Source organism: Zea mays, chromosome 1 (assembly GCF_902167145.1).
Source record: "Zea mays cultivar B73 chromosome 1, Zm-B73-REFERENCE-NAM-5.0, whole genome shotgun sequence".
NCBI lineage: Eukaryota > Viridiplantae > Streptophyta > Magnoliopsida > Poales > Poaceae > Zea > Zea mays.
The window spans coordinates 170,234,107-170,259,385 of NC_050096.1; the positions used below are offsets into that span (position 1 = coordinate 170,234,107).

The 25,279-nt window shown below is 46.8% G+C and overlaps 2 protein-coding genes across 4 annotated transcripts in view; both read left to right on the top strand.

Annotated features, from left to right (window-relative positions):
- The first annotated feature begins 625 nt into the window (after positions 1-625).
- The window catches only part of LOC103640525 (uncharacterized), a 70,508-nt gene continuing 45,854 nt past the window's right edge, over positions 626-25,279 (top strand). The window contains exons 1-12 of one of the 3 annotated variants that reach the window (XM_020546517.3): positions 626-1,141; positions 1,272-1,359; positions 1,458-3,679; positions 3,937-4,051; positions 9,888-10,679; positions 10,880-11,171; positions 11,244-11,722; positions 12,624-12,750; positions 12,828-12,952; positions 13,817-14,487; positions 14,599-14,716; positions 14,839-14,955. In XM_020546517.3, the coding sequence (XP_020402106.1) occupies positions 843-1,141; positions 1,272-1,359; positions 1,458-3,679; positions 3,937-4,051; positions 9,888-10,679; positions 10,880-11,171; positions 11,244-11,722; positions 12,624-12,750; positions 12,828-12,952; positions 13,817-14,487; positions 14,599-14,716; positions 14,839-14,955 (5,445 nt within the window). In that variant the 5' untranslated portion in view covers positions 626-842. Of the gene's footprint in view, positions 1,142-1,271; positions 1,360-1,457; positions 3,680-3,936; positions 4,052-4,200; positions 4,348-9,887; positions 10,680-10,879; positions 11,172-11,243; positions 11,723-12,623; positions 12,751-12,827; positions 12,953-13,816; positions 14,488-14,598; positions 14,717-14,838; positions 14,956-25,279 lie in introns of those variants that run through there. The other 2 variants (XR_002266247.3, XM_020546518.3) reach the window with 2 other exon arrangements.
- On the top strand, positions 14,999-21,239 carry LOC118476073 (uncharacterized). The gene has a single exon (XM_035964132.1). It carries the CDS (start codon positions 16,122-16,124, stop codon positions 17,028-17,030), a length of 909 nt encoding a protein of 302 aa, XP_035820025.1. The 5' UTR covers positions 14,999-16,121; the 3' UTR covers positions 17,031-21,239.

Genomic DNA, 25,279 nt, shown 5'->3' on the forward strand with positions numbered 1-25,279 from the left:
TTGTTATCGTATCACATGTAATGCTCCACGGCCGAGTATATAAGGCCTAGGGGGCACCCCTTCAGATCGATCGACCCTATTCTACTTAGCCACCCACAAACATTCTCTGTGCCTTCTATCCAGAGAATCCTCTTGTAACCACGCTCATATACTCACCAGGACGTAGGGTGTTACGCACTTCTAAGCGGCCCGAACCTGCAAACCTTGTCCGTTGTCCCTCGTGCGATCGGCACGAACCATTTTGCTACAGTCGTCGACACCGTCCTACTCCTAAAAGCACCTTGAGGGGCAACCCCGGGTGTGCGGGCGGACCCAAAACACCGACAGCCGGGCCGGGCCGGGCGGCCCGAATGTACACCTATAACCGTGATATTGCTGCTTTCAATTAATTATGTTGTTTTGCGCTCATTGTTTGTCTAAATGCCAAAATTTCAAGACAAAATTTAAGTTAAAATGTTAAAAATGCATGAGATTTTTAAACCTTTTAAATGTAGTTGCAGCATTAAATAGAAAAAAGAAATTGAGAAAAAAGTAATGGAATATGGCAGCAGCTGATTGGTCATTACTCTTCGTTTATGGAAAGCTCTAGCTCCTCGCGTCGTCACTATCGTTATCCCCGTTTGTCGCCATTAACCAAACAGGCAGCGTCTTGCCGTTGCCGACCATTCTGTCTAGTCTCTACTCTGCCCTAACGCACGCGAAGCATCCCCATCCCCCCCGCGCCGTCCTGCCCCAATCCCCTCAAAGCGCAACCGCCGCAACCCGGTCTCCTCCTCGCCCTCGCAGCTCGCCGCTGGCGAAGACCCCCAATGGAGCCCTAGCGGCGTGTGCCCCACGTCTCGATGGTTCTCGTGGAGGCCCTGCGCGCGCGGCTGCTGGCCGCGTTGCGGCCGTGGCTGGCGGTGGACCCCGCGGACCTGCGTGTGGAGCCAGGCCTCTTCGCTCGCGCCCGCGTCGTCGCGCGCGGGCTAAAGCTCGACGTCGCCGCGCTCAACGCCGCCGCCGGGGCGGGGGAGTCCCCGTCCTGGCCTGCCACGTTCGACCGCGCGGCCGCCGCCGAGGTCGAGCTCGCCGCCTCGCCATGGGCCGCCCCCGCGATCGACGCCGTCGTGCGCGGCGTGGACGTCGCGCTCACCCTCAGGTACTACTGGCGACCCCTGCGTTCGCACCGCCCCGTCCGCCCATACTGGTGGGGGCAGTGGTCGCGGCTGTTGCGCCGAACCATTGTGTTACAATGGAGTATCTCTTAACGTTTGTTTTTCATTCTGAAGGGAGCCTGCGCCGAGGAAGCAGCGGCCAGACTATAAGGAGTGGGTATCTGAGGAGAAGAAGCGAGTGCTTGCATCATTGGACCCTCAGGTACTTAACTTGCATCAGTTGACGCTTGTATTTGTAGTCAAGTTATTTCAATGCTTTGCTTAAAAACCGACAAACTGTCCACCTGTTCTACTTGTTAGGGTGAGATGTTGCATGAGATGATCGAAAGTGTAGTTCACTCCCTGGAAGATAAGTTCACTTCAGTGTTTTCGACTCTCCTTCTGAACTGTGGTCAGGTGCGGTTTGACGATGTCATGATACAAATTCGATACCTTGATGACTCCCATTTTTTTGTACTGAGGACAACCGACTTACGGTTCGGCCCTGAGCCTGTTTTCCGCAGCACTCTGTTCAGAGGACTAGTTGGGTCTTTAATTCCATCCAGAAAGAAGAATAAATTGTCTGTTAAATGCGCTGAATTTGAATTCCTGATGAAGGAGAATGATTCTGTAGATTGCAGTGCATCTTTCACTGGCGTATCTGCTTCAGTCAGATTGGATAATTTGCAACTTTCTGCCTTTGGCATTCATGTTCCCAAAACTTGCTGGAAAATTTCACCAAAGTTTGCTCCTTCTTTGCTGGTGATATTGGATATTGCAAACCAAAAGGAAGATTATGCAGTTAGGAACGGCAGAGAGCTTTGGAAAGCTGCTGCACAAAAGGTTGACAATTCAGTAGTGTGCCAAAGGTTTTCTTTAAGAAAAGCCGTAAGCTGTGCTGCTTTCTGGCGGAGCTATGTCCATGCTTATGTATTGTTGCTGACATTAGCAGGGTATCCCTCAGACAAGATTGTAGTAAGGAACTGTGGCAGGGTATCAAGGAACAAGAAATTTTTGGGTACTATTAGACATCAATGGAAAACTGTTGTTGATCTGGAGGATAAGATTCCTGTAGAAGCTATTGCTAGAGCACGGCGTGCTGCACGTTCAAAACTGATTGTATCACAGCAACTGAAAAAGCAGGAATCATCAAAAGCAGTTCTGGTTTCTTTCTTGTTGAAAATTCTTATGCCCTTCTTATGTTTATGGAGGTTTCTTGTGTTCATATGGAGGCCAGTGTGGGCGATGATGGGCCCTAGAAACAAGGCATCATATGCATATTTTTTTCCTGGTTCTACTTATGATGTTGACATGGAGCTTCATGTCAGCGTACACCTTGGGGAACTGTCTGTAACCTTGTTACCGTTCGTTGATTGTTTCACTGATATGAAAGGATCAGACAGAAGAAACACTCAGAATGAGTTAGCTTCAGTGCATCTTGTAATGAAGTCATCATGTTTACTTTACTCAGCTGGTTGCACCACACAATCATTTTATCTAGTTCTCGGGGAACTGAAGACATGCCTTTCCAGTGTCCCAAAGTTGGTACAAGCAGATAGTAACAACAGTCCAAGGAGGAGTTCATCTTTTGGAACATCAGAGTTCATCAAGGACACTGACTCTAGGATAATCCTCTGGTGTGACTCAGCTAGTATGAGTCCATTCTCCCGACAACAAGCCGACAGATCTCTTTACTTCAATGATGATTTGTCCACTGCCCTTATAAAGAGTGATATGGATGAGTTATGGTCAAATTGGATGATAATTAGCAATGCATACAATGAATCGGGTGTGATTCATCATGAAAAACCTTCTATTATTTTTGAATTCAAATCTTTTCTGATTGATCCTTACATAAGTATAAGTGGTTACCAACAATGTAGATTCACAATTGGGAGACTAAACCTTGATTTGGATTATTTATGTGTTTCATCAACTTATCTGCTGTACAGACAGTTCATGCACCACAAACAGGCAAAAGAACCAACTGAAAGATCAGCTGATTTTTCGAACAATGATGATACCCATCTAGACTCTACAAGTGGAGTTGCTGACAAATTGAGATCATCAAATCATAGAATAAAGGTTGCAATGTTGGATGTGATTCCAGAAAACACTCTTCGTATTGTAGCACTGGTTACTGGTCCAAGTATACGGTTATTTTTTGATAAATATAATATGTTGCAAAATAGCAAAGACGTATACAAGCCCTTGCTTTCTCAGATGAATAGCCGGTCCTGCATAGTTTTCAGTCTAGCATATGTGGAATGTGCTCTTTGGCCAGCATCGCTTTCTTCAACTCCTCCAATAGCAAATTTTCATACCAAAGAATCACATAAAACATTTGTTAGTGCGAAGGAGCCCCAAGAACATCATCAGCTACAAATAGAAAGTAGTGCAAGGAATGTTTATCCAGGGCATGTTATGCTTGATGCTCGCTTCATCTTTGCTGGTTTAACTCTTCTGATAGATAATCTAGATGCAAACCAGCAGTCTCACATTTGCGGACCGCTGTCATGCAGTTTCCTGATTTCAGCTAGCAGGTAACATTTGTTGACCTTTCATTTTTGCGGACGTGTGACTCAAGATTTTCATTATGTTACCTAAACTATATTTTTGGTCTGGTATTTGGCATGACAAGTTGAGTCTGAAAGGTTGTCTTGTGAGACTGTTATAATATTAGCATGTAATACAATAGCTATGATGGACATTGGACAATCAAAATTGTTTATTGTACCATTTGTTGTGGAATCAGGTTGCATGTTTCAACTGCATTTAATTCTTTTATTTTTCCTTGCAGGAACTATGTCTATTCCTTCTTCGGGGTGAGAAACGTCATCTCAACTAACTTAGAAGGAAAGATCATTGGTTTCCTAGCTTTCTTCTGCATGGATGAACTCTTCATGGTTTGCCAGGTATGCACTGTTACTAACCTTGGATTAGAGGGAGTACAATCAGTCCTTAGGACTTGGTAGAATATATAGGCACAACTAATATGGGCCACATGGGCCTTAACACCCCCCTTCAAACTCAAGGTGGAAGTGGAGGATCTGAAGCATTGAGTTTGATCAAGTTGAGTCGATTCTGTTCTCTTGTTTGTGCTTTTGTGAAGAAGTTTGCAACTTGCATTTCTGAGGGCACATGTTGAAGAATAACAATTTTCTGTTGACAATGAGACCGAGTAAAGAAAACATCAACACCAATATGCTTGGTAAGCTCATGCTTCACAGGATCATTTGCAATCTGTATGGCACTAGTGTTATCACACATAAGAGGTGTAGGAGTATCACAAGAGACACCCAGATTAGCTAATAACCATCTTAGCCATATAATCTCTACAGTAGTATGATCACGAAGATGATATCCCCGGTGATTTGGTAATGAATCAGCAGGCTGTGACCCATCATTTATCTGTAGATAATCAGAAACAACTGGAGAGTCATCATTGTTAGTACAAACATCAACAATAGGTTCATCAGGATCGGCTGTGGGACTAGTGCGAGGATGACGAATGTAGGTTTTGGTAATTGGTGGTTTAGATGCGAAGTTTGAAGTGGGTGCTGAAGTAGAAGGATTTGTAATGGGAATGAGAACATTAGGTGGGGATGTTGGATTTGATGGTGTAGTGGAAGATGAAGACCCAGATGAAGGAGCATGGATGGGAGGCAGCCACATGAAAGAGGTGGACTCTGTAGAAAAAGAAGAATGCGTGAGGGAGTTATAAAAGAAAGGTCGATTTTCATTAAAACTCACATCATGTGAAATACGAATGCGTCGGGCTAAAGGATCATAACATTGATAGCCTTTATGCTTTGGAATGTATCTAAGAAAAACACACTCAACAGATTGAGCGCTCAATTTAGTCCATTCACGAGGTGCTAACAAAACGTAGCATGTACATCCAAAAACTCTAAGATGGTCATAGCGTGTAGGAGTTCCAAAAAGAACTTCACCAGGAGTTATGCCAGATAGTTTTGATAATGGTTGTCTATTGATGAGATAGACAACAGTAGATACTGTTTCACACCAAAAATGCGAGGGAACAAACGAAGAAATCAAGAGAGTGCGAGCAGTTTCTATGACATGACGGTGCTTGCGTTCAACAACCCCGTTTTGAACATGAGCGCTAGGGCAAGAAAGCTGAGGAAGAGTAGCCTCTGAAGTTAGGAATTCTCGAAAAGTATCGAATAAATATTCACCACCAGAATCAGAGCGAATTTTTTTAATAGTAGTGAACTGGGTGTGAATCATGCGAGCAAAAGACTTATAGATAGAGAGCAACTCAGAACGGCGTTTCATGAAATAAATCCAAGTATATCGAGAATGATCATCAACAAAAATGACATAGTATTTATTACCACCTTTTGAAACAAAAGGAGCTGGGCCCCAAACATCAGAGTGAACAAGATCAAAAGGTCTAGCATAATGAGAATCACTAGTAAACTAAGGAACTTCTATTTGTTTTCCAATATGACAGCTTACAATGAAAAGTAGACTAAAAAAATGTACGACCTAAACAACCCGATTTTATTAAAGTGGACAGACGAGATCCACACAAATGACCAAGACAGTGATGCCATTGGGCAAAAGAGGCTGAGAGAATCGAAGTTGCGGAGAGCACACGTGCCGATGATATAGTGGGTGGAGGAAGGCGCAAGGTGTTGAGGATGTAGAGGCGAGGACTAGTCCTACGGCGACGGCCAGTCCCAATCACAACCCCTATGCGACGATCCTATACAAAACAAGATGACTCATCAAATCCAACAAACAATTGTGATCAGTAATTTGCCTGACTGAGAGAAAATTCATAGACAACTCAGGTACAAAAAATATATTAGGGACAGTAAAGTGTGGAGTGCAAAGAGAACCCTTGTGGGTTATATGACTTAAGGTACCATCAGCAGTCTGAACAGAAGCGTCTTCTGTGACAGGTGTGGAAGAAACTAACTGGGACTGATCAGAAGTCACATGAAAGGAGGCTCCAGAATCAAGAGCCCAAGTCAAGGACGAGGCTGTAGCAGGTGAAGTAGAAGCAATAGCAACGAAACCTCTAGGTGTAGAACCAGTACTACGACCACGAGCTGCACGCTGTGCACGAAAATTAGCCAACTTCTTTGAGAATTTAGCAAAAAAATGTTCAGACCGATGGTATTCTTCTTGAAATGCTCAGAAGGAACCAAAAGGAACTCCTAGGTGCATAGGACTTGTGAGCAGCAGCCAATACACTATGAGAGCCAGAACCAGTAGCAGAAGACATTGACTTGAGACGAGTCTCTTCATCAAGAAGGTCAGACAAAGCCTTTGCCATAGTAATAGAATCAGAAGTGTGGAGTAGACGAGCACAAAGAGTGCCATATTCAGCCCGAACTCCCATGACAAATGTGAAGAACTTCTCAATAAACTGATAAGCTGGACATGGATTGGTTGCACAGGTTGGCAACATGGATAGCAAAGAACTCATCAAACGATCAAAAGCAGAATAATACTCATCAATAGTCATATCATTCTGCTCAATAATATGTGTATGACTGTATGTTGCATCAGAGTGTGTAAAAGAGCACCACTGTCCTGAACAAAATGACATTTCAGATGAGACTAAATAGCTTTAGCATTGGTGAACTTGGACAGACTCATAATCATGGATGGTTTAGTGCTATGAACCATAGCCACCATCACATTGCCATCATTAATCTGCCAAGTTTTGATATCCGCAGCATTACTACGATCCTTACGTAGAGCAGGTGGATCATCAGTCATTTTTTTAACGCGCAAGAGACGATCATCAGTCCAATGAAAAAGTAAACCATGACCACACAGTGCAGTCTGAACACAAAAGGCCCACTTTGGATAATTCTGGCCATCAAGAATGATGTATACCACGATTGCATTGACTGACATGATGATCAATTGATGCGTGACTGACAAAAGATGTAAATAATCAATCACGCAGCAAGAATAGACACAATGAACCTGAGCCTCTGTGTCACACCCGATTTTGGAAGGCAAACCGAATGTGAACCATGTACGTGCCAGGATCCTCACATACACAACGATTACATATGACTCATCATACATAATGCTTTGATTAATAATAAAGAGTAAATACTAATATTACAGACTAGAGTCATTTACATAATATATATCAAAGTACACAGAATAGAAACGTAGCCAACGTAAATAAACCCACCACAAGCAGCTGGCTCGGGGAGGTCACTAGCGTAATCCTCGAACTCGTCGAAGTCCTAGAACTCCTGGAAATCCGTCTCGACGCCTTCTTCTTCTTTACCTGAGCATAGGTTGCACCAAAGTCAACCTGGTGTTTTGTGAAAGCAAGGGTGAGTATAAATCAACGTACTCAGCAAATCAACGTACATCGCACTAACGACACACAAAAACTACTAAATAGATGTCACGTTTACACTAAATTGGTATTAATTCAAGACATGTGAGTTGACATTGATCACATTAACAGATATTTATAAAGCGTAAGTTAAAACTATAAATTTGTTTTCAACTGGAAAGCTAAATTTAAAACATCAGTTAAACAAATATTTAAGAAATTATTTAAATCATGTGAAATGATGAAACACTATTTTTAACGCATGGACATCGTTAATATGAACCTAACGCAACTTGAACGGCTCAAAACGGATTTAAAACATGGAAGGTATGGACGTTTAAAATTACTGGGGTCTACACGTAGTTAACCATAGCCTGCGAGGGCTAGCAAATAAAATTACCAAGCTCAGAAATTATTGTTTATTTACACATATTCTTGAGGGTCTTATTTACAAAACCGTCTTCTTCTTCCTCTCTCCCTCATGTGCACACACAGGAACTGCCATGGGCACTTGTGGTCGACCAGGGGAGGAGGTAGCGCGGGCAGGGGGTAGGGCGAGCTCGCCTGCCCTACTGCTTGCCGCAGTAGCAGCACCACGGGAGGTGGGGGGAGGGGAGAGGGGGGGGGGGGAGGGGAAGATAGAGGGGGCGAGGGTCGACCGTGCCGGTTGAGGGCTGCAATTTTAACAGTGAAAAACGAGGACGAAAAAAGAACAATGGAGTTTGCTCACCGGAGAAGACCCTCGCCGGAGTCGAGTCGGAGGTCCGATCGACGAACCGAAAGAACCAAGATGAAGCCCTCGACGATACAAACACAACGGTATCCTCGGATTTCACCAACGACGCCAGAATTGAAAGTAATTGCTCGTTGGAGTTGGAACCGCCCCGAACTTCGGCGAGGAACTGACGGCGCTGTGGTTCTCGACTCGCGAAATGGATCTGATATTCGGAACGGGCTCGACGAAAGGACTCCAACCATATATATATTGCTAGGGTTTAAAGATATTTTAATTTTCGAAATAAATCAATTTTTAGGATTAAAATAATTCCAGAAAATGGCTTAAATCGTATTTAATGTCTGAAAAATATCATGAAGACTCCAAAAATTCTAGGAAAATTCCTAGACATGATTTGACACCCAACGAACTCAAAAAACATATTTAGAGTTTTTGAAAATGTTTTTAAGTACCTCAAATAATTAGATTTTGGTTTCCAGAAAATAGAAAAATATTCCGAAAAATATGAAAATTTATCGAAAGCTTCTACAAGGTATATTAACATGTTTCAAACACCTTTTACACTTAGAAACACTATGCAACGACATGAATGCAACCACCAAAGCACCTCTAGGGCTCACTTCAGTAGGCTTACGCCAATATATAACAAAATGACTCTCCATTATTTAGGAAAAAGAGAAGAAAAGGAAGGAAGGAGAGGGTAACACCTGAATTTGGTGGATATTAAAAAAGAAATTTTATACCCTCAAATTCAGGGTGTTACACTCTGTTCCAACCAGATCCTGGTGAGGGACACCACACCTCTGTGCACGTAGATTGTGGCCTTGCATCGGCCTGGATGCAGTCTGGACGCGACCCAGTTGGCGGAGGGCCTAGACGACGGCCTGACGGCGGCGGATCAAGGCCAGGCGCGACCAGGCGGGCCTAGCGCCAGTCTGTACGCGGCCCAGTGCGCGGCGGAGGGCCCAGACGGTGGCATGGTGACGTAGGATCTAGGCCAAGCGTGACCAGGCGGGCTTGGCGACGACGGGCGTGAAGGAATCCGAGTGGAGGAGGGTCGGACGGCGGGGAAGACGACCAGATCTGGGACGACAGCGATGGCAGATCTAGGCCAGGCGGCGGTGGATCCGAGCAGAGTCGCGATGGCGGTGCCGGAGGTGAAGGTGCAACGGCGGCCGACTCGCCTGAGGAGAAGGTCGTGAAGCCGCGACAGCGGCCGACGCACCAAAGGAGAAGGCTGCGACGGCAGCAGGGAGATGGTGGCGATGGCGGCTAAAAAAAGAAGAATAGGCCCTAACCTGCTTTGGTACCATGTTACTAACCTTGGATTAGAGCAAGTACAATTAGTCCTTAGGACTTGGTAGAATATATAGGCACAACTAATATGGGCCACATGGGCCTTAACATGCACAACATATTATATCAGTTTTTTGACATTATTAAATCGTTTGTTGATTTATATTTATCTATGCTTTGTGAGTTTTTTTTTCAAGAGACTAAAAATGCATGACTTAGATTTGCGTACACGCGAGAAATAGAATTAAGAACTACAAATATATTTTTCCCTAAATCATTTCATGGCTTATATTTATGAACCAAGTATTCTACTCCTTGTAATGTCTGCTTTAACTCACTATTTTTTTACTCTATCGTGGTGGTTATCAACACTCTGCAGCTTATCGAAAGCATGCATTTGGATGCATTGAAGTCTGATCCTGGAAACTTCAAATATTCCAGAGATTTTATTGGAAGACTAGCATCGTTTTATAAAAAAGATATGAAGGGGAGCACAATGGAGCTTGTTGAACATATTGCGGAGGAAGACACATCGGATCCTCATGTAGAACTCAGTGTTGAACTGCAACTTGATTTGGAGTCATCAGACATCATCTTTAGTGCTTCACGTGGTGGACTTCGGATAAATCCTACTGTGTTTATCAATAGTTTTATAAACTGCATCAGCAGCTCACCTGTATTTGACAACATAGCAGCACAGGAATTACTTGATGTATTAGCTCTAGATGTTGGGTTCTGCTTGAAAAGTTCTTCTGTGAAACTTCTCCTTAATGGAGAATGCACAGACTTAATCGTTAGCCTATCTGGAATTCAGTGTGTGATGTTCGAGAATCAATCTCAAATGAGAACTTATAATGATATACTCCAGCATGAATACATATCTAGTGGCTTACTGCATAGCAAGAACCAGCTCCTTATATCAGAATGTGTCTTTCATATTAGTGTTGATTCCAATATCAACTTGACTGACAAGAAACTGCAACATGAATCTAGTAGTCGTCGCATATCTGCTTCTCTAGGAAATTTGTATTCAATTAAAATTGAATTTTCAGAGGTTTTTGTTGGAGACTACAGAATACACAGTTACCTATCCGATTTGAGGCAGCACAGCAAACATAAAACCTCGCTGTTGATCCATGATGGTCTTCAGGTTGTCAAATGCAAAATCCAGGTACACCACTCCTCTTGAAGTCTTTTCTGCTGATTCTGCTAACATGGTTTCAGGTATATTGACATTGTTTTGCATGTTCTTATTGTGAAAATGTCCAGCTATGAAGCATTTAGTTTATTTCTGAGTTGTTCCTAATTGGCACCCCGTTTTTTGTTGTCTTGCTTTGCTTCTAAGGTATACTATATAACTGCTATTGGCAGGGTGGCTTGATCTTTCTGGAAACAATTTCATTAGCTAAGCTTGTTCTGTGTTGCAAAGTTCACTTAGGGCTGCTTGTGGATCTCTCACTGCGGGCAACATCAAACTTAGTCAAAGATACGGTAGCTCCAATTTCTGCAGGAGGTGTTACCAACAAGTATACTGAGAGAGGGGCAACAACAGTGCCTTTAGGTGCTCATGTTCAAAGTATGGAATCCCAATTGAGTGTCATCAAATGCTTTGATATTGAGTTAACTTGGATATCTCTGACTCTTGTTGTCTTGGACAAATCAGGTAATTGTTTTATATGCCTATCCTTAGTTCAATTGTGCCGCCAATAAATTATATATCTTTTCCTGCATTTAGGTACACATCAGGGATTAACTTTTGAAGTCGATGCGAGTCTTCAACAAATGAAGCTTGGCATGGAGTTTTTGTTTGAAGTGAAGCGCCTTTCGATCTCCACTGTCAGTAATATCTGCAAGAATTCCCGTGAACAATTAAGAGATGTACCAGGACCTCATTTTCGATCCAGCAAGTCTGTTGATCTTTCACCTCAGTCTGAAATTCAAGAATATCTCCCATTTGTAGAAGCAGACAATATGCGTAGTTATGATCACGAAGCTCCTTCAAGCTCAAGTTCTGTACCTGGAAGTGTAACAGGCAACATATCACTAGATTTTTCATCACGTGAAAATCAGATACTGAAGCATTTCTCTGCTTATCTCAAGATCGAGAGAAAAAATTTGGATGGTCACTCCGGTTTTGAACGTTTGTGTGGTGATTGGTCTGGAAGTGGGTCTCTTTCTGGATTGGAGGTTGCAATGTCACTCTCAAACGTTGAGGTGATCTCTCTCTCTCTCTATCTCTCTCTGACTTACTATGTTTTGTCTGTAATTTATGGGTGACTAGTTCTAGAAAAACAAATAGAGACTACGAGAAAAATTAGGAGAACTATCATAATTGACACCCTGCTTTACATTCTAGACCAAATGGTTTGAATTGTTCTTTCGTCTCCATGTTCAGAATTGGAGCTTATTTGGCACATTTATGACTGCATATATCATGTCTATTTTCATCATTAGTTCCATGGATACTGTCATATACTAACACCCTTCTTTTCAGCTATGCGCACTCCCCCCTCCCCCCCCATTAACCCTGGTTCCTTGCAAAAGTTGTCATAAAAATATATATCTTTTTGGCAACATGTGCTATTTGCATCCACTTCTGTGACAACTGACAAGCACTCAGTTTTGGAGACAAACTTTTTTTCTCGAACACGCAAGAGAATTGTGCATCATTATATTAAGAAGAATAAGGACGTTCTAAGATAGACCAAAGAACAAACTGCCCTTGAAGGCAGGAAGAGAGGGGACAAAAAATAAGTTACAATTAAAAAAAAGAGGGAAAGAGGGGGGGGGGGGCAGCAGCCCCCACACCATCCAAATTATGGCCACAGCTGTCTAATATCCTTTGCTCCCGCCTTCCCCAAAGGTTAACATTCTCTTGCACGATCTTGCGGATACTCGGGGGTGCCCCATCAAACACGCAAGCATTCCTATGTTTCTATGTTTTGGAGACAAACTGAGAAAAATATCTCATCAAGAATATGGAAATGCATTCGTTGCAGTTTATGAGTATAAAACATTTGGTCATGGCTATCCAAGTCAGATTTGGTGCAGTTCAACTACACATTATGTTCTATGAAATTATGAATTATCCAATGAGTATAGCTTTTCTCTGCAGATGATCTCGTCGCTACTTGCTCCTGTTTATGGGATAATAAGTTCTGGTTCAACTCAGAAGAAAATACTGTCTGGTGGCACCAGTCACCAGGCACAGCTAGATCCCATGGATTATACTATACCTGATGGTAATTCTGCTTAACGACAGACCTGCATCTTATAGACCTAAATAACACTGCTAATCCATGTATTATTGCCATAACAGGAGCTATTGTTGCTATAAGGGATCTTAATCAACATATGTATGTATCAGTCAAAAACACTGGAAGTACATACCAAGTGATTGGTGCATACCATTATTCCCTTGCTGGTGAATACGCATTGTTTAAGGTTATTACTTGATACCTTACACTAGAATTATTTTTTCTATTTAAGGTTATCTCTTGATAGAGAAGGTCATGCCTGGTCTAGTGGTGAGAGCCAGAGGCGGACCTAATGGTGGGTCCAGGTGGGCCGCGACACACTTTAAGCCCGGCCCATCAAGATCCCACCCAGCCCTGTTAGTCAGTTTCTAGCTTCCAGCATTTGGCTTTGGCTTCCATCTCCACGACACGAGGACGAACGGATCGTAGATCACAGTCGCAACTTTGGGCCTTTGGTGTTCCTTTGTCTTCCATCTCCATGATTAGGAGACAGGGGACCGGCAATCCATGAGCACGACCGCCACGCCGCTGCCTCGCGCGGTCGCGCCTTGGCCATAGTGCCCACCAGCCACCGCCGCCCTTGGCCCTAGCGTCAGCCACCGTCGCAAAGCATCATCGAGACCTAATGTATGCAACTTTCATGCTTAATTGTTGAATGTTAAACTTTATATCTATTTATCGAATTGTTTACCAAATTTACTTTAAAATTATATATGCCTTACATAGAATTGTATATGGAAATTTTGTTACGGCACACCCTATATAAAAATCCTAGGTTCGCCACTGGTGAGAGCTGTCTCACTGAGCCACTAGGTCGCGGGTTCGAAGTAGTATCTCCGCATTTTCGAGGGAAGGCTTGCCTCGTTTATCCCTTCACCAGACCCCACTCATGTGGGAGCCTGTGACACTAGGTTTGCCCTTTTTAAGGTTATCGCTTGATACCTATAATCCCATATACTGGAATTGATTCTTGCTATTAATCATAGTTATCTACAAGGGATGCTGCACCTATGTGGTTGTTGGAAAGACTATCACCTTTTTTTTTCTCCAGGTGAAACACCATAAGAGCTGGAGATCCAACACACAATGTATTTCTCTTTTGTCTTTATGTGCAAAGAACAATGAAGGCAAAGAGTTGGCCCTTAGTTTTTCTCAAGGATCAGATTTCGTTGAAATTTCTTCTGATGTTGACAAGCTGTGTTCAATTTGGAGCACAGTTTCTCTAAGGGTTGATAGTTCTGAGGATGACAGTGATGATGGAAAACCTTACAAGGTTATACCAAGAAGTTCGTACCATCTTGTCAACAAGAAAAACAACTATGGCATTGCATTTGTTGATGGCTTGCTAGAGTTTGTGAAAAAGCCGGGAAATCCATTTAAAGTGCAGGTTTTTGATGAATCTATTTTTTCTGATGCTTCAAGACTTACTGTTAACCATATGAAATGGGACAATTATACTTACTTGGATGTGGACGATGATGTGCCTTTTTCTGTGAGGGATAGATTGGCAAGTGGTGCAAGTTCTCAACATGTAATCATCAATGTTGACAAGATTGTTTTTACCATCACTCATGAAGTCTCTGATACTGATATTTTTTTCCCACTTGTCCAAACCTGCATAAGTGATATCCGTGTTGTTACGCAAATATTTCCATCTAAAATCAGGATTCTAAGTTCATTCAAAGTCTCAGCGCAGTATTTCATTGCACGAAGAAATCTGTGGTCAGTCTTGTGCTAATATCTATATTTGTTTTCCTGTCTAATTGCATTTTGCTGGTTTCTTCCAAACTTGCAAGGAGATTTGGAATTGAGTTCTTGCTATTTGACACACAGGGAAGAACTCATCTCTCCTATCACCTCCTATACATTCTTTCGATTTAAGTTTTTTACCCCAGATCCAGTTACTAAGTATGGAAAGACGGCCATGCGTTTCTTCTTTCAATTAAAGCAGGTGTGATACTTTAATAATATGCTTGTTTCAACTACACAGAATTGTTTAGCTGCCAGTTAGTTAATCTCAATTCTCACCTTCATTCTTTTCTTTTGACAGAAGGTTCATCTTCGTTCTTGCAGGTGGATGTATTTATTAATGAGCTTTCATTTGACATCCTTCTATATTTGGTTGGAAAGTTAAACTTGATGGGTCCATATGCTGTCAAAAGCTCGGCTATCTTTCCTAACTCCTGCAAGGTATAAACTAAAACTTATGTTTATATCATTCAAGACAACCAGAGTTGAATTTCATTTTGTATGCATGAATGTGAACCACAATGATATGACCGACAACTCTACAATCATATTTTGTTATATTCTATGATGTAATAAGTCTTTGTGGTCTTTGTGGTTCTTTTGTGGAGGACAATATTTTTAGGACAGCATCTCTAGGAATCTTAGAGGACAACATCTCTAGGACATCTTAGACTAGCATCTTAGCATATGCTTGGCTACCCTTGGCTGCTATAAGTATGTTACCCCAACCCCTGAGGTTGGGTTGGCATTGAGTAAGACTTAAACCAGAAAATTGCCCCAACTTTTAGTGTCATCCTCTCGATTAGAGTAAGAGTTCCGCTACTTGCATTCTACACATTAGTTCTTAGTATTGTATAACCATGTGCATGCGTTACCTAATCCACTCAATCTATGAAAAGTAATAATATATGGATTGGACCCATAAGACCCATGGGTTGGCATGCTGCCATTGTAGCCCGACAGGAAGAGCTTAGGAGGCGCATGCTCCTGCTCCTCCACAATCGCGTGATTGTATGCTAACTTAGAAGCGGCGGTTATAACTCAATAGTATTGGCAGGCAAGCGAATGAATGTGCATGGACACATGCATGTATGTTCGTTCCTTCGAGTAGTTGCTGTCAGGATTGGTAGGCAGCAGTTATGTGGGCTCGCTGGGGTGATTTCTTTCGTCGTAAGGAGGCGGTGACAGAAGCAAATTAGTGGATTTGACGGAGAAGAGAATATGATTTCTGTTAGCAGTCTTGACTGCGCCATGCAGGCAGTCCCTACAGGCTGGCGCCATCTCTGTCCCTATCAGCCACATAAGGACAGCCATCTGCTGATTGGTTCTGATTAGGACAGCTAGAGATATGTAGAGATATGAGGGGATCCTGATTGGTTATGTTTCTATAGCTAGAGATGTGAGGAGATCATGATTGGTTCTGTTTCCATAAACCACACAGATCTCCTCCCTATATATATGTAACCTTTAACCCTCATATCATCAATCAATATTCAGCAGTTCATCTGCTTTCATGGTATCACGAGTCTAGGTTCATTTCTACTCACCTTCCGCTGTCTAGCGCGCTCACCCGACGCTGCTACGGCTGCTGCTCCTGCGCGCCGTCCATGGCTAGCCACCAGCCCCCTTCTCCCAGAGTCGACGACGCTGCTGCGGCAGAGGCTGCTCTGCGCGCGCAGCAGGAGAGGGCTGCTCGTCTTCAAACTCGCGAGCTCGCCCTTGCGCGTGCCCGCGATGCTGAACGCGAGGCGGCTGAGGCCACCAAGGAGCGCGACGCGGCCGCCGCCCGCATCCGCGACGCTCTTGCCCGGGCCGCCCAGGCCCGCGCCTCTGCTGATCCTTTGGACGAGGAGGTCAACAACGACGACGCCTCCACCATTCGTGACGACGCTCCTGACGCTCGCACGCGTGAAGCTCTTCTCCTTCATGAAGCCGCTGCGCTCATCAATCTGCACGCTCAGGCGGTTGCAGTTCAGAACATCAGGGCTATCATTCCCGTCCTCCTCGACGTGTCGTCCACCCTCTACACCCGGTGGCGCGACGCCTTCCTGCTCGCCGTCGGCAAGTACTCCCTGGAAGGCCACGTTCTCACCGACGACTACGCACCCTTCTCTCCAGATTGGGTGCGGATGGATTGCGTCGTCAAGTCTTGGATCGTCGGCACCATCACCACCGAGCTAGCCGACGCCGTTCTCATTCGCGACGTCTCCGCCCGCGCCGCGTGGCTCGCCATAGAATCCCAGTTCCTCGGGAACCGGGAGACTCGAGCTCTCTTCCTCGACGCGGAGTTTCGCAACTTCCGCCAAGGCGATCTCTCCATCACCGACTACTGTCGCAAGTTCAAAGGGATGGCCGATGCCCTCGGTGATCTTGGTGAGCCCGTTCCCGACCGCACTCTCGTCCTCAACGTCATCCGCGGCCTCAACGAACGTTTCAGCAGCATCGGTCTTCATCTTCGACGCGGGCGGCCTCTTCCTACCTTCTTGGAGGTACAAAACGATCTTCTCCTCGAGTAACTTACCTTGGCACATCACTCCTCGACATCGGCCACCGCTCTGCTCGCCTCCGGACCACCTAAGGCGTCGCCGAACAACTCCAAGCCGAAGCAGCAGCCGCACCAGCAGTCACGGGGCAAACGTGCTGGGAAGAAGGGCGGGCGTTCGCAGCCAAACGGCGCAGCTCCCGGTGGCTTCTTCTCCGGCCCCTCTGTTGGTGGACAGTGGCCGTCCCCTGTCCGTGGACAGTGGCCGTCCCCCCACAATCCGTGGTCCGGGTCCATCCACATGTGGCCCGGCCCGCGGGCTCCAGGCGCTCCTTCGACTCCTCGCCACGATGCTCAGCAGCAGCCACCCCCGCTGCCCCAGTCCCTACTCGCCGGTGCCCAGGGGCAGTGGTCTGGGATCCAGCAGCCACTTCCACCATGGCCTGGGAGCCAGCAACCGCCGCCATTGACTACCCAGCAGCAGTGGCAAGCTCCACCGCCTGGCTTCTACAGCTCGGGCGCTCCTCTCCCTTCCTGGGATCAGCAGACGCTCCTCTCCGACTTCAGCACCATGACACTGCAGCCCCCTCAGCAGCGTGAGTGGTACTTCGACTCGGGCGCCACCACTCACATGTCCTCTGATGCTGGTACTCTCTCCCAGTCCACTCCTACGCAGCTTCCTTGCTCTATTATTGTCCGCAATGGTCATTCCATTCCTGTTATTTCTGCTGGTCATGCTGCTCTTTCCAATTCCCTTCGTCTTAACAATGTTCTTGTTGCACCTAATCTCATTAAGAATCTTATTTCTGTGCGCCAGTTCACTTCTGACAATAATTGCTCAGTTGAATTTGACCCTTTTGGCTGCTCTGTGAAGGATCTTCTCTCTCAGAAAGAGATCGTCCGCTGTGACAGCTCCGGTCCTCTCTACCCGCTGCGGCTTTCAACATCCACCTTTCATGCTGCTGTTTCACCATCGCTCTGGCATCAACGTCTTGGGCATCCAGGTCGCGAAGTCATGTCCAAACTAGCACACATTTCGGGGATTTCTTGTAATAAGAATGCTACTACTGATACTTTGTGTCATGCATGTCAGTTAGGTCGTCATACTTGTCTTCCTTTTAGTGTGTCATCATCCCGTGCCACTAAAATTTTCCAGTTAATTCACTGTGACCTATGGACTTCTCCTGTGTTGAGTATTTCTGGTTTCAAATATTATCTGGTTATACTTGATGATTACTCACATTACCTATGGACTTTCCCCCTACGCCTTAAGTCTGACACATTTGCCACTCTTACTCATTTCTTCTCCTATGTGCATACTCAGTTTGGCGTCCCCATTCAAGGTGTTCAGTGCGATAACGGTCGTGAGTTTGACAACTCTAGTACCCGCGCTTTCTTCCTCACCAATGGTGTCCATCTCCGGATGTCATGCCCCTATACTTCGCCTCAGAACGGCAAAGCCGAACGCATCATTCGCACCATTAATGACGTTGTTCGCTCCCTTCTTTTTCAGGCCAGCATTCCCCCGTCTTACTGGGCTGAGGCACTCAACACCACTACTCGTCTTCTCAACATTTTGCCAACCAAGACACTTCGTTTTTCCACCCCTCACCAAGCCCTCTTCGGTACAGCTCCAGTCTATAATCATCTTCGTGTCTTTGGTTGCAAATGCTATCCTAACTTGTTAGCCACTTCCCCCCACAAACTTGCTCCTCGTTCTGTTTTGTGTGTCTTCCTTGGTTATTCTGATCATCACAAAGGATATCGATGCCTCGATATTCACTCCAACAAGATCATCATATCTCGGCACGTAGTCTTTGATGAGACTTCTTTTCCCTTTGCCGAACAGTCATCCACACCCACTGCCGAGGATTTCGAGTTTCTCTTAGATTCTCACCCTGCCGTGCCTGCTCCTATTGGATCAGCACGTTTCTGTCTCCTTCCTGCAGGTATAACAGACGCTCCCGCACAGCCACGTGCGGCCCCTGTAGCAGCAGTCAGCAGTCCGTGCTCCAACGACCAACTGCTGCCCCTGCCTACCGCCGCACCTACACCTGATCCTGGCTCCGCCCGGACAAACGACGCTGCACCTGCAGTCGTTGCCGACCGCGCCCCGGATACCCAGCCGGGTCCCGGCCCTCGACGCTTCGACGGATTCGTCTACACTCGTCGTTCTGCGCCAGCTCCGACTGCTGATGCTACTCCTTCACCGCAGGCGCCCGCTGCAACAACGCCCGTTGCTGCACCCGCTGCACCGACGCCTGTTGCTGCTTCTTCGCCTTCAGCAGCCGCATCTCAGCTCCCACCCGGCGCTGTTCCTGTTCCCCCGGTCGTCAACCATCACCGCATGACTACTCGAGCAAAACTGGGGTTTCGACAGCCAGCTCTATTTCACGCAGCACAACTCTCACCTGTGCCACGGACCTATCGAGCTGCTCTTGCTGATCCTCACTGGCGCCAGGCCATGGAAGAGGAGTTCTCGGCTCTCTTGGGGAACAACACTTGGGATCTTGTTCCTCGTCCTCCGGCTGCCAATATTGTCTCCGGCAAGTGGGTTTTCAAGCACAAGTTCCATGCTGATGGTTCTCTTGAGAGGTACAAGGCTCGTTGGGTTCTTTGAGGTTTCTCACAGCGTCATGGCATTGATTTTGACGAGACCTTCAGTCCGGTTGTGAAGCCTGCTACAGTGCGCACTGTGTTGACTCTTGCACTGTCTCGCAACTGGCCTGTTCATCAGCTCGACGTCAAGAATGCATTTCTTCATGGCACTCTGTCAGAAACAGTATATTGCTCCCAGCCTTCTGGTTTTACAGATTCAGCTCACCCCGACTTCGTCTGCCGGTTGAATCGTTCTTTATATGGTCTCAAACAGGCGCCCCGCGCCTGGTACAGCTGGTTTGCCTCGTTTCTGCTCTCACTTGGTTTTGTGGAGGCTAAATCTGACACATCTCTGTTTGTCTACTGTCGCGGCACTGACTTGGTGTATCTCCTGCTCTATGTTGATGACATTGTGCTCACAGCCTCATCCACAGCCCTCCTACGGCGCATCATTGGAACTCTTCAGCAGGAGTTTTCCATGAAGGATCTCGGCGAGCTTCATCACTTTTTGGGGATGCAGGTTCAGCGCACTCCGAGTGGCCTGTTCCTCTCTCAGCGGCAGTACATGGTTGACATTCTGACTCGCGCTGGCATGGCCGAATGCAAGCCTTGCTCCACTCCTGTCGATGTAAATCCCAAGCTCTCAGGCACAGATGGTACTCCAGTCACTGATCCTACGGATTTTCGCAGTTTGGCAGGGGCTCTCCAGTACCTGACTTTCACTCGACCAGATATTGCTTATGCTGTTCAGCAGGTCTGCCTTCATATGCATGATCCCCGCGAGCCCCACCTCGCTGCTCTGAAACGGATTCTTCGTTATGTTCGTGGCACTCTCCACCTCGAATTGTTACTTCGCCCCTCTGCGCAAACTGAGTTGGTGGTCTACTCTGATGCTGATTGGGCTGGTTGTCCAGATACACGCAGGTCTACCTCGGGCTACGCTGTGTTCCTAGGAGACAGTCTTATCTCCTGGTCTTCCAAGCGACAGAACACTGTCTCCCGCTCCAGTGCCGAGGCTGAATATCGTGCTGTCGCTAACGCTGTTGCCGAAGCTACCTGGTTGCGCCAGCTTCTTCTAGAGCTGCATGCTCCTCTGCAGCGCGCTGCATTGGTTTACTGTGACAACATCAGCACTGTCTACATGTCCTCTAATCCGGTTCAGCATCAGCGCACGAAGCACATTGAGATTGATCTTCACTTTGTCCGCGAGCGGGTTGCTCTTGGTACTATTCGTGTTCTTCACGTCCCTACCACTTCCCAGTACGCCGACATCTTCACCAAAGGCCTGCCATCTTCATTGTTCACTGAGTTCCGGTCCAGTCTGAACGTCCAGGCTTTCGACGCTCCGACTGCGGGGGGGTGTTAGCAGTCTTGACTGCGCCATGCAGGCAGTCCCTACAGGCTGGTGCCATCTCTGTCCCTATCAGCCACATAAGGACAGCCATCTGCTGATTGGTTCTGATTAGGACAGCTAGAGATATGTAGAGATATGAGGGGATCCTGATTGGTTATGTTTCTATAGCTAGAGATGTGAGGAGATCATGATTGGTTCTGTTTCCATAAACCACACAGATCTCCTCCCTATATATATGTAACCTTTAACCCTCATATCATCAATCAATATTCAGCAGTTCATCTGCTTTCAATTTCGTCCATCACTCTTCAGTATGTAGAAAACCATGTAACCCGCCCAATCCAATCCTATCCAATCTGTTAGAGATATGTATAAGCGTGTATATATTTGTACTCACCTAGTACACCAAGCCATACAGCCTTAGTTGTACACCAAGCCATACAAATATAATGAAGGGTCACACCCACAATGGGACTGGTCTCTAGGCCTAACCCTGGCTCCTCCCCTCCACTTCCCCACCCACCCCCTAGTCGCTGACCCTTCCCTAGGGCACCACTGGTCTCCTCTCCTAGGTACTGATCATCGCTCCTCCTCTTGGTCGCTGTCACCCTTGTTTTGATGGCACCACCACACTCTAGTGACTACAGTACCACGTCCACGACAGAGGACGCCCCCTCCATCAACTAGGAGCAACCGATGGTGATCGTCCACCCCTATGTTTGTTGGAATAAGTTTCGTGGTTTGTGGGAAGGACAACAACAATCCTTGTTTGTCTTTACTTTAGGACAACATCTGCTTTGTGGAGGCGTAGGACAGCATATGCCTTTGTGGAGGCGTATGACATCAATCAAAACTAGTTGCTGTGAAGGCGTAGGACAGCAGGCAGGGCAGCACCTTTTCCTACTGCAGTTTTGGCTGCTTTAAGGACAACAGCTTGGGTAGAGTACAACAGTGCATTGCTGTAGTTCTTTTGACTAGAGGACAACAACTTGGTGTAGTGCAGTTTGTATGACAACATATTCACATCTCTAGTAAGCATATGCTGCAGCCCTTGGGCTATAAATATAAATATGTATCCCAACCCTTAGATGTGTATGACATTTGAGTAGTGTGTGAGAAATAAAACGAAAATTGCCCTAACTCGTATTGTAATCATCTCGATGGGAGTAAGAGTCTCGTTACTTACAATTGGTATCGGAGCCAAACTATCCTGCAGCCTAAACATCTCTTGCTTATCTCCTTCTCGCGCCTCTCCCCATACTCAATCGGCAGCAAGAGCTCCAATTGTTCCTTCCTCTCCAACTCGGACGAGCAGCCTTTCGTCTGAGACAATCTTTTCCACACGCAGCAACCCCTTACTAACACACCATGTCCCTACGCTCGGTCACTTTGAGTGCGCGGCGCTAGCAGGAGGCCGAGGTCGCCGTGGCACAAGAACGCGAGCGAGCAGCAGCAGCGGCTGCAGCGACAACGACGAGGGCAGCACAACTGGCGGTGGCGGAACTGGCAGCAGCGAGAGCGGAAGTAGAAGCAGTGGAGGCGGCGGATGCTGCACGTGCGGCGGCGGCGGATGCTCCCGTTTCTAACTATTCGTATCTGATCCCGAATCCGTTTTAAATACATTAGGGTAGGATACAGGATGAGCTACTATCCGTCCGTATCCGCTCGTTTTCACCCCTACTCCCACGGAGCGGTCGTGCGTGGCGCGGTTCTGCCTGTCGTTATGGGCCTACGTCACCCCCTGGCGTGTGTAGGCATACACCCCTGGCGTTCTTTCGGGTATGTAGGTCACTGTAGAGACTTTGGCGCTGAGGCCCTTTTGACCGAGGTTGACTGGCTCCATGAGTCAGTGTGGGTATTTCCGTGGGCGCATGCGGGGGTGTTCCATTGCGTCAGCCAGAGACCTTTGGGTGCCGTATGTACGATTCAAACATGGCTTGACGATGTTGCGTCTTATTGCGGTCGCCGCGGGCTGGCAGCGTCGACCTGTGTTCCCTTCTTGCGGATCAGCTTGGTGGGGACTTGGTCGTCCGCCCCGTCTCGCAGACTTACTCGGCGGGGACTTGGTCGTTCGTCCCGCCTCGCAGACTTGCTCGGTGGGGACTTGGTCGGTAAATGGGCCGGAGAGAGGCTTATGGGCCTTGCCTTGGGTACCCCATTCCTGGTACCCGACAACATGTTTCATGTAATAAAGTAGAGTCATCTTCCCTCTGTCATGCTTGTTAGCTAAGAAACATGCATGTCTGCCATTCACTAGCTTGTCATTGCATACCTCCGCTCTCTTTGGGTTGTTACATTGTGATGTTTGGACATCACTCGTTCTTAGTATTTCCGGTTGTGTTGTCGCTACTATTTGATGCTCATCGATGACTTTTCACACTATTGTTGACTCTTTCCACTTAAAAGCAAACCGCGCCACCACCTAGTCAGCTTTCTTGCTTACACTAAGAACAAATTCTAGCTTCCTGTCAAAGCCATTTAGGTTGATAATGGGCGCGAGTTCATCAACGATGCCCTCGGCTCCATTCTAGATTCCTCAAACATCTTTCTTTGCTTTTCCTATACCTATACATCACAACAGAACGATAAGGCAGAACATGACATTTGGACCTTGCACAACGTCTGTCGTACCCTCCTGATCCACGCTCACGTCCCACCCCCATACTGGACTGAGGCTATCCTCACTGCCGCCTATCTCTTCAATAGGCACCATTTTCGGCCATCGGCAACTCCATTACATTTGAGCGCCTCTTTCATCGTTCCCCTAACTATAGCTCCCTCCCCATGTTTAGTTGCCTATGCAATCCAAACCTTACAACCACCATATTTCATAAGTTGGCGTCTCCTTCCACGACTTGTGTTTTTATCGATTACCCTACCTATCATAAGGGCTATTGGTGCCTTGATCTAACTTGTAGGTGTGTTACCATCTCTAGACACATTGTGTTTGATGAGTCCTCCTTCCCCTTCGGACACCATCGCAACCTCTCCCACTTCGGCTTTTGCCTTTCTCTTGCAGGATGATCATCCCTCGGCCGCTCCATCTTGAAGTGTAGAGCAGCCGCAGGTCCACCCGACGTTCGACGACCTGGCCATTGTGCCGCGTGGCCCTATTGTGCGTCGCGCTGCAGTGGGATGACCGACCATCGTTGTATGGACAAACCTACCGCTTTGTCCAGGCCTGCTGGATCTCTTGCGACTACTGGACTTCTTGTGGCCGTTAAGCTAGGTGATGGTCGGTTTGGTCTGGGTGTACCAACATTGGCCTCTTCCAACCCAACCAGTCTAGTCCACCTCCAGGGCGCTTTAGCATTGTTTAAGTTGTCCATGCCCCGCAACGGTTCATAATCCCTAGCCCTCGCGGTTCTCCGGGACTGTTGGATAGTGTTAGAACTGTATTAGGGTTTAGGGGGTCTTCCCTGTACATTTACCCTCTCGTCCTTCTGTAATGGGCCTAGGCCCAACTACTCTTATTATAAATACATCTCCCAACCCCAGCTAGGGTTAGGGGTTTTTCCCCAATATTCAACATGGTACTAGAGCCACAATAGTTTTTTTCTACCTCCCTCCCCCCTCCCACCAGCCGCCGCCGCCACCCTAGGCATCGCCGGCTCCCTCTCCTCCCTCCAGCCGCCGCTGGCCGCCCCCTCCTGGCCCAGCCGCCGCTTCCTCCCCTCCCCTCGACCGCCGGCCCGGCCGCCCGGTACCTTGCGCCTCGACCGCTGACCCACCCTCCTAAACCGCCGCGCCTACCTCTCCACCAACCCCATACAACATCAGTGCACGAAGCATGTGGAGATCGTCCTACACTTCGTCCGGGAGCGTGTCGCAGCAGGCGACGTTCGAATTCTCAGCGTCCCCACAACGCTGCAGTTCACCGACATCTTCACCAAGGGCCTGCCATCCAGTGTCTTCCTAGACTTTCGATCCAGTCTCAACGTCTGTACATGATAGAGTTGTGACTCCGGGGGGTGTTAGAACTGTATTAGGGTTTAGGGGTCTTCCCTGTACATTTACCCTCTCATCCCTCTGTAATGGGCCTAGGACCAACTACTCTTATTATAAATACATCTCCCAACCCCATCTAGGGTTAGGGTTTTTCCCAACATTCAACAGATAGCTCCAAGCTTAGGCATCTCCTCCATGCCCTATGCAGGGTCCCAAATAGACTATGACCTGGTGTCTCCAAGCATACCTGACCCTCTGCTGTCTTCGCCACATCCCATGGTGACTCATGGCCGAGCTGCCGCCATGGGGACCACACTCGAGCTCCACCTTGCCTTCTTGTCGAGTGCCTCGACGATTGCTTCACCCATCATGCCCAACTATTG